This window comes from Nicotiana tabacum, chromosome 3 (assembly GCF_000715075.1).
Source record: "Nicotiana tabacum cultivar K326 chromosome 3, ASM71507v2, whole genome shotgun sequence".
In the NCBI taxonomy this organism is placed as follows: Eukaryota; Viridiplantae; Streptophyta; class Magnoliopsida; order Solanales; family Solanaceae; genus Nicotiana; species Nicotiana tabacum.
Window position 1 is genome coordinate 171,137,372 of NC_134082.1, and position 9,449 is coordinate 171,146,820.

A 9,449-nucleotide genomic window follows, 5' to 3' on the forward strand; every position below is an offset into this window, starting at 1 on the left:
ATTTGGAGCTACATCAGGAGGGAATGAAGACAATGAAGAAGGAGAAGAACTTGGTAGATCAGGATACGACATGGATCACGAATCGACTACCCAACACCTTATGAATGCTGCAAGGCAAGGTGACTTATCACCTACGCAAGTGGAAAAGGCAAAATCAGCAACAAAAGGTAAGAAGAAGCAACAAAAAGATAATTTTGCAGCACCAAAAGCTGGGTTGCACACAAGGAGAATGCTAACTAAATCCAACAATCAGTGATGAATGCTATCATTTGGAATATAAGGTCAGTCAACACACAGCAGGCCTTTGAAAGGTTGACAAAAATGCATAGGCAAAATCACTATGAATTTGTAGGATTAATGGAGCCAAAGCAACAAGCAAAAAAAACTAGAAAGGTACAGAAACAAGATAGGAATTACACAGGCAATTTCGAATGTTTCCAACAAGATTTGGTCTTTCATAGATGAGGTATTTGAGGTAACTGTTATGTACAATATGGTGCAACAATTAACACTACGATTGTTTCATACTGAATCGCATGTGGAGTTTGTCCTAACATTGATATATGCTAAATGTGATGCAATTGAGAGGATAGAATTATGGGATTCATTATATGCAATGGCAAGGGATATGGATGCACCATGGCTTGTAGGAGGTGATTTCAATGTAATATGGGATAAAGAAGAGAAGTTTGGTGGGCTACCTGTGTCATTGAATGAAATTGATGATTTTCGACACTGCGTCAACACTTGCAATCTCTTCGACCTTGGATTTAAAGGCAACATATTTACATGGTGGAATGGGAGAGCAGAGGAAGACTGTATATTCAAAAGGCTAGACAGATGTTTGGCCAATGTTGAGTTCCAACAAACATTTCCAGGAATAAAGGTGCAACATTTGTCAAAGACTGGTTCTGATCATAGTCCAATGTATCTGAAGTGTGATATTGAGACTCCACAAATAAAAAAGCCTTTTAAGTTCTTGAATTTTTGGGTGGAACATGCGACTTTTAAAGATGTGGTGAAAGAGAATTGGACAGCTGATTTCAGTGCAAATCCTTATATTCTTTTTAATCACAAGTTAAAAAAAATTAAAGAAGGCCCTTTCATTGTGGAGTAAGGCTACATTTGGAGATATTTTCCAAAAGATAGCAAGCATGGAGGAGGTAGTGATGGTTCATGAAGCAGAATTTGAAGCAAATCCTACAGGGATGAACAGGGAAAGGCTACAAAAGGTTCAGGCAGAATTGATCAAATGTCTTGCACTAGAGGAGAAATATTGGCAACAAAAGACAGGCATGACTTGGTTCAAGGAAGGGGATAGGAACACTAAGTTTTTCCACACACAAGTGAGAGGTACGAGAAAGAGACTTCAGCTTAACAGAATTCAAAATAGTGGAGGAACCTGGATTGAAGAAGAATAAGAAATTGCAGAAGAGGCTATCAAATACTACAAGGAACAGTTCACAGAAGTAGCTACTCCTTCATCATTTGATATCTTAGAGCATGTTCCTAATCTGATTAACACTGAGCAGAATGCAGAATTGATTAAGCATCCAACAAAAGAGGAGGTTAAAGTGGCAGTACTTGGACTAAATGGTGATAGTGCTAGGGGGCAAATGGTATGACAGGAAAATTCTATCATTCTTGTTGGGACATAATAGGGGATGACCTGTACGACATGGTGAGGGCTTTTTCAATGTCCATGAGCTTCCCAAGTGTGTAACACACACAAACCTAGTTCTTCTACCAAAGAAAAAAGAAGTTACCACCTTTTCTGATTTAAGACCAATAAGCCTCAGTAATTTTTCTAATAAGGTTATATCGAGGGTGGTACATGAAAGGCTAGTGAAATTTCTCCCATGTATGATATCAGAGGAACAGGCAGGTTTTGTTAAGGGCCGGAATATAGTAGAAAACATCCTTCTAACTCAGGAGATAGTGACTGACATTAGGCTTAGAACTAAGGCTGGACCTAATGTCATCCTGAAGCTAGATATGACCAAAGCTTATGATAGATTATCTTGGCTATTCCTAACCAAGGTACTGAGAAAGATGGGATTCACAGAAAGGTTGATAGGGATTGTCTTTGGATTAGTTTCAAACAATTGGTATTCTATTCTAATCAATGGTCAAGCTCATGGGTTCTTTAAGTTCTCAAGGGGAGTAAAACAAGGTGATCCTGTATCTCCAACTTTGTTTATATTGGCAGCAGAAGCATTATCTAGGGGTCTCAATGCACTTCATACTAACCTATATTTTTGTGGATTTGGGATGCCAAAGTGGAGTCCAAATATCAATCATTTGGCGTATGCAGATGACATGATTATTTTATCATCCTCAGATGAAACATCTCTGATGCTGATTATGCAAGTGCTAAAGGCATATGAAGCTGCATCTGGGCAGCTTGTTAACAAGACCAAATCAGTTGTGTACCTGCATCATTTAACAGATATGGAAGTGGTCAGCAAGGTAGAAAGGATCAGAGGCATTCATAGGAATGACTTCCCTATCATATATTTAGGTTGTCCTATATTTTATGCAAGGAGAAAGCTGGAATACTATCAGCCCCTATTTACTAAGGTAATGGACAAACTGCAATTATGGCAGGGCAAGTTATTATCAGTAGGGGCAGGGCAATTCTCATATCCCATGTACCGCAAAGCATGCCTATGCATCTACTATCAGCGGTAACCCCTCCAAAGTATGTGATAAATAGGTTGCACAAATTGTTTGCTCAGTTTTTCTGGAGCAGCACTGTAGGAGGAACTAGTAGGCGTTGGGCTTCATGGAATACCTTATGCATGCCAGTTGATGAAGGAGGAATGGTTTCAGGTCACTGCATGATGTATCAAAGGCATTATTCAGCAAGTTGTGGTGGAATTTCAGAACAAAACCAAGCCTATGGAGTTCTTTCGTATGTCAGAAATACTGTAAAAAATTAAATTCTGTAATTGTTCCATGGAAAAGGGGGTCTCACATTTGGAGAAAAATGTTGGAATGCAGAGATCTGATTGAACATCAAATCCTTTGGAAAACAAAAAGGGGATCCTCACTATGTATGAAAACTGGACAGGTCTTGGGGCACTATATTTTTTAGTTCCTCAGGACTTTGGCATTGATGAAAATATACATAATGTATATGATGTTACCTTAGATGGTGAGTGGGATGTGGACAGCCTATTTGAAATGCTTCCTGAAGACTTATCAGTACACATTCTAGAGAAAATCAAACCACCTTCACCTCAGCAGGTTCTTGACATGCCTTGTTGGATGCTGGAAACAAGAGGATATTTCAGTGTTAAGTCAGCATGGGAGTATACGAGAAGAAGAGACGAACCAAGAATAGCTTATAGGATGATTTGGGTAAAGGGACTGCCTTTTAAAATAGCATTTTTCATGTGAAAAGTGTGGAAAGCAAAGCTACCTTTAGATGATTTCTTGAAAAGGGTAGGCTACTGCATGCCATCAAAATGTTGGTGTTGTATACAGCCTGACGAGGAATCTCTTCAGCACTTGTTTTTTAGATCAGAAATTGCAAAGACAACTTGGAAGTATTTTCTATCGAGGGCAGGAATAACTGTGGAGGGACTTACATTGCACCAAGCAATCACAAAATGTTGGACTGCAAATGTGTGCTTAAGGCTCAAACCAGTAATGCAAGCACTCCCCTCATGCATAGTCTGGGAACTTTGGAAAAGAAGAAATAGTATGAAGTATAGTGATGCTGTGACAACTAGCAGTGTGATTTATCAAGTTTCATCAAATCTCCAGGCATTGGTGAAAGTGAGAAAACGTGGGATGGACATGGTACCTCACAAATGGCAAGATCTATTAACTATGATGGAAAATTTCACTCCTAAACTTAAGGAAACAAAAGTCATGTGGGAATTTCCAAGTGCAGGATGGCTAAAAGTTAATACGGATGGTGCATCGAGAGGAAATCCAGGCAGGAGCTCAATAGGTTTTTGTATAAGAAATGAAAACGGTGACATAGTCAAGTCAGGAGGGAAAGAGATTGAGGAGACAACAAACACAGTAGCTGAAGCGAAGGCCATGGTAGAAGCACTAAGGTTATGCAGATTTCAACAATACTCTCATGTATGGCTTCAAACTGACTCAATGTTATTAAAAAAGATAATGGATGGGATCTGGAAACCACCATGGATCATATCTGACCAGGTAGAGGAAATGATGCAACTAATGAATGAGGGCAATTACAAAGTTACTCATATTCATAGGGAGGGCAACAAGCTGGCAGATCACTTGGCTAATTATGTTTTAGATCATAGAGAAATAGAATGCCAACAATTCTGGCATCTAGATGCACAGGGAAGGAGGTTGGTTAATGAAGAAAAGCTGAAATGTCCAAGTCTAAGGGTGAAGGTGGATAGGAGATAAGAATCAAAGAGAAAAGGAAGAGCAGGAGGCATGTCAACTTAATCGACCAATATATTCAAATCCTAAGGGAGGAGGATATAATGGTTGGTATTTCTAACTATCTTCTCTCTAGCGCAGGTGACACTACGTTATCACAATGCTTATGGCACTCCATGCTGCAACTTTTCGAGATAACTTATGCTAAAGAACAAAAACACATCAATAATCGAGCACAACAACAAAGACTAATGGCATTGGAAACCCAACCAGCATGGGGTGATCGTGTTCTTTCAGTTCATTGGATATACAACCAGCATGGTGCAGAAGTGTTTAATAGCACACGCACGGTTCGTTTAGAGACAAGATCTGGGAATATAAAAATGATTGCTATTCATTTGGACCACAACAAGAAGCAAATGGCATTGGAAACACAACTAGCATGTGCAGAAAAAATGTTTTCGAAAAAAGATGGCAACAAAGGCCAATGCAGCTTTGTATATTTCTTTCAGATTAATAAAATAATCCACTCTCGTGGAAGGCCAATGCAGCATGTGTTGCTTCAATACATTTTCGGATTCATTAAAATAATGTGTACACATGGTTTAATGTGGAAGTCATGGCAGACAACACATGCTGTTGAGCAAAGGAATCAAATGGAAAAGTGGAATGCACATGGAAAGTTATCTAGGATACATAAAAGCATGCAATACTCTAGGATGAAGGTACCATGGGATATATTTCTTTATGATGTAGTTGTAGGTGGAGCTCACATGCATTCCAAGAGGGAGGTAAAAATGTTTTCTAGAAAAGATGGCAACAAAGGCCAATGCAGCTTTGTATATTTCTTTCGGATTCATAAAATAATCCACTCTCGTGGAAGGCCAATGCAGCATGTGTTGCTTCAATACATTTTCGGATTCATTAAAATAATGTGTACACATGGTTTAATGTGGAAGGCATGGCAAACAACACATGCTGTTGAGCAAAGGAATCAAATGGAAAAGTGGAATGCACATGGAAAGTTATCTAGGATACATAAAGCATGCAATACTCTAGGATGAAGGTACTATGGGATATATTTCTTTATGATGCAGCTGTAGGTGGAGCTCATATGCATTCCACGAGGGAGGCTCGGCAGTTCCAATTGGAATTGCACGCCGAAGAATAATGCTGAAAGAAACTCGAGGATGGAACAAAAAGGTTGGATTTAACACCAGCATGCTAGGGATTTTAGAGGAGCTCAGGTATATATTTGTTTTAATGATGGAGTATGAATGGAACTTGATAAGATCTGGTCAAATGAGTGCAAACAAAGTACAGCATGCATTTTTGAAGCCTTTCACATGCACATTCTTGGATGTAGAATTGTATTACAAAGCTTAATAGCATTAATGCGATATCAATGTTGAGTGCAACACTCAACTTTGATAATAGGCTATTTGTTAATTTCAAACTTTATTCCTTTCAGTTCGTAGGATATAATGACATTGTATTTTGTCTTTTATCTGGTTATTAATAAAACTAGCCCTAGGCGTTTGCCTAGCAGATTGAAAAAAAATGCATTAAAAACATTTAAACAATATTTTGGAATAAATAAAGAATTTAGATGACTAAATAACCACAAAAAATAATTTGAAGGATAATTATTGGAAGTTTTATAAATAAAAAGGGAAGAAATAAATCAATTTAGAGCTTCTTCTTTTTCAAATTATAAAAGATATGCATGCTTATAACCGCATATGTGCTATTTTGAAAGTATATATGTGTATTAAAAAATATATGGAGAAAAATTGAGTATCAACTGCTGCCCCTCTTTACCTGGGAAGGATGAAAAAATTTTCGGGTAAAGAAATGATGGCCAATTTTGACCGGACAGGATATTTCGAATAATAGAGGTCGGACTCTAGTCTTCGAGTTACCTACATATCCCTAGTCTTACAGGAATCAGGCCATGTGTAGTTCTGGATTCATCGGCAGAATATACCGATGAAGTCATTACAAGAATGGCCACGAGATTTTGGGATAGGTGAAAGAATGGTTATGGTTAAGCTTGAGATAGTTGAAGGAACTGGAGCGAGGTTGCTCCTGCTGGGATAGCGGTTGCTTACTGGTTACCTGCAGAAAAAAAGATGCTACGAACATGTACTTATACGAAAATTTAAACATGATGTAGATTCCCTTTTGGACCATGAGAGTTGTCTTTGGATGGTTAAGGATGACGTCCTCAGACCATGATATCCTGGGCCATGAATTGTTTAGTGAGGTATTCACAGGCCATGAAATGATGTTCTCGGGCCATGAAAAATGGTGCCTCTGAACCATGACGCCTTTGAATAATGATATGCAAATTTGAGGGATCCTCAGGCCATAGTATGGTGTCTTCCGGCTATGAGGATGATGCCTTTTAGACTATGACGCCTTTGGATAGATTGGCAATATTTTAGCCCATGATATGCAATAACGTGATGTTAACAAGACAAGGCTTAGTCTTGTGAAAATAGAGGGCAGAGCTTAGCCCGATTGAAAAGCAAATAAATAATACTAGAAATAGAGCAATATTTATGCAAAGAGGGACAATGCTTAGTCCCATGTGGATATAGGAGGCAAGGGATAGCCTCATGCAGATTTTGGAGGCAAGGATTAGCCTTATAAAGATGGGGAGGCAGGGATTAGCCTCTATGCAAGTATGGAGCCAAGGATTAGCCCCATGCAAATAGGGAGGCAAGGATTAGCCTCATGCAGATATGGAGGCATGGATTAGCCTCATGCAAGATAGGGAGGCAGGGATTAGCCTCATGCAGATATGGAGGCAAGGATTAGCCTCATGCAGATAGGGAGGCAAGGATTAGCCTCATGCGAGTATGGAGGCAAGGATTAGCCTCATGCAAATAGGGAGGCAAGGATTAGCCTCATACAGATATGGAGTCAAGGATTAGCCTCATGCAGATATGGAGGTAGGGATTAGCCTTATACAAGTAGTGGAGGCAAGGATTAGCCTCATGCAGATATGGAGGCAAGGATTAGCCTCATGCGAGTGCGGAGACAGGGGTTAGCCTCATGCGAGTGGGGAGGTAGGGAAAGCCTCATGCAAATATGGAGGCAGGGATTAGCCTCATGCAGATAGGGAGGCAGGGATTAGCCTCATACAAGTAGGGAGGCAGGGATTAGCCTCATGCAAATAGCGGAGGCAAGGATTAGCCTCATGCAAGATAGGGAGGCAAGGATTAGCCTCATGTAGATATGGAGGCAGGGATTAGCCTCATGCAAATAAGGAGGCAAGGATTAGCCTCATACAGATATTGAGGCAAGGATTAGCCTCATGCAAATATGGAAGAAGGGATTAGCCTCATGCGGGTAGGGAGGCAGGGATTAGCCTCATGCGGGTAGGGAGGCAAGGATTAGCCTCATGTAGATATGGAGGCAAGGATTAGCCTCATGCAAATATGGAGGCAGGGATTAGCCTCATGCAGGTACGGAGACAAGGATTAGCCTTATGCACAGAGCAGGTAGCAAATAAGAGTAGTATATGTCTTAGTTGGAGATATATTCGGTGCCTGATGTCCTGATTGATAGCGAATTTTGTTATGTGTATATATTTATGGATTCTATCACTGCACCAGATGTGCCTGTGTTCAAAGAAAAGTTGTAAGTTTTGTGAGGGGAGGTTGGTTCGTGCTTCTATCAGCTAGCCTTGCTTTGCTCCATTCTGGAGGCCTTTTTGAGTTCCCCTAGGCAACACCTGACTGCTACGGGAATAATGTTTTCGAAAAATATGCAATAATTGATAAAAATAGAGTCATTTTAGAAATATATTGATATATCAAGTAATTTTAGATGAACTACTGACTATACCACATCTCAAAGGCATTGCAACTCTCTTATATTGGAATTTTAAGGGTCCTCCTCAAAATTCTGCCCCAATTTGGTAGATGATCTTTTGACCGTTTGCGGATACTAGGCCTTGCTGAACCTTCTTCGGAATTTTGAGAATCCTTCTCAAAATTCTGCCCTAGTTTCTTAATCAATTTCTGACCGTCTGACATATGTTGGCGTTGGCTGGACTTGCTCCGAAATTTTGAGGGTCCTCCCCAAAATTCTGCCCCAGTTTCTGATCTTGAGGGAAATAGAAATTTTATTATGATATGACCGAACCCATAAGGTTGCCTACGTATCCCCTCTTAAACAGGAATCAGGTCGAGCGTAGATTAATTACATCAGATGAGGAAATGTAAATAATCTAAGCATAATATCTCTTGATTTCATCTGAATTGATTGGTTTTGGCCAGATTTCTCCATCCATTTCTGCAAGTTTGAGTGCACCTCATGTCAGCACCCTGTGAACCATGTACGGACCTTGCCAGTTGGGAGAGAATTTTCCTTTGGCTTCCTCTTGATGTGGGAAGATCTTCTTCACCACCAACTGACCTAGTGCAAATTGCCTTAGTTTGACCCTTTTGTTGAAAGCTCTGGACATTCTTATCTTGATAAAGTTTACCATGACACACTGCGTTCATCCTCTTTCCACTGATAAAGGCCAATTGTTCATAGCAAGTCCTCATCCATTCTACATCGTTGAGTTCAGCTTCCTGTCTGATTCTTAAAAAAGAAATCTCTACCTCGGCTAGGATGACAGCCTCGGTACCATAAACCAACATGTAGGGAGTTGCCCCGGTTGATGTGTGAACTGTAGTGCGGTATCCCAACAAAGTAAAAGATAGCTTCTTATGCAATTGTTTGTAGTTCTCCACCATCTTCCTTAGTATCTTCTTGATGTTTTTGTTGGCGGTTTCTACGGCTCCATTCATCTGAGGTCTATAGGTTGTGGAATTCTTGTGCTTGATTTTGAAAGTTTCACACATGACTTTCATTAGATCACTGTTGAGATTGGCGGCATTATCAGTAACAATGGACTCGGAAACTCCGAATCGGCATACAATACGATCTTTGACAAAATCTGCGACAACTTTCTTGGTTATAGCCTTGTAGGATGCAGCCTCTACCCATTTTGTGAAGTAATCAATGGCTACCAGAATAATCTATATCCGTTTGAAGCAGTGGGATCAATTGGACCA

General features: G+C 39.9%; 1 protein-coding gene across 1 annotated transcript; it reads left to right on the plus strand.

Moving 5' to 3' along the window:
* Window positions 1–1,154: 1,154 nt before the first annotated feature.
* Window positions 1,155–4,398, plus strand: LOC142177980 (uncharacterized). Its single transcript, XM_075247235.1, has 6 exons — window positions 1,155–1,353; window positions 1,501–1,619; window positions 1,816–2,580; window positions 2,739–2,930; window positions 3,043–3,363; window positions 3,490–4,398. Exons 1-6 carry the CDS (start codon window positions 1,155–1,157, stop codon window positions 4,396–4,398), a joined length of 2,505 nt encoding a protein of 834 aa, XP_075103336.1.
* The last annotated feature ends 5,051 nt before the right edge of the window (window positions 4,399–9,449 follow it).

What these genes read in the sequence shown, in the direction of transcription:
- LOC142177980 (XM_075247235.1), top strand. Translation starts at nt 1,155, where the DNA reads ATGGAGGAGGTAGTGATGGTTCATGAAGCAGAATTTGAAGCAAATCCT. An exon ending in ATAGTGCTAGGGGGCAAATG is followed by an intron (nt 1,620 to 1,815) that starts GTATGACAGGAA and finishes TTTTCTAATAAG; the next exon opens with GTTATATCGAGGGTGGTACA. An exon ending in TTTCGTATGTCAGAAATACT is followed by an intron (nt 2,931 to 3,042) that starts GTAAAAAATTAA and finishes GAAAACAAAAAG; the next exon opens with GGGATCCTCACTATGTATGA.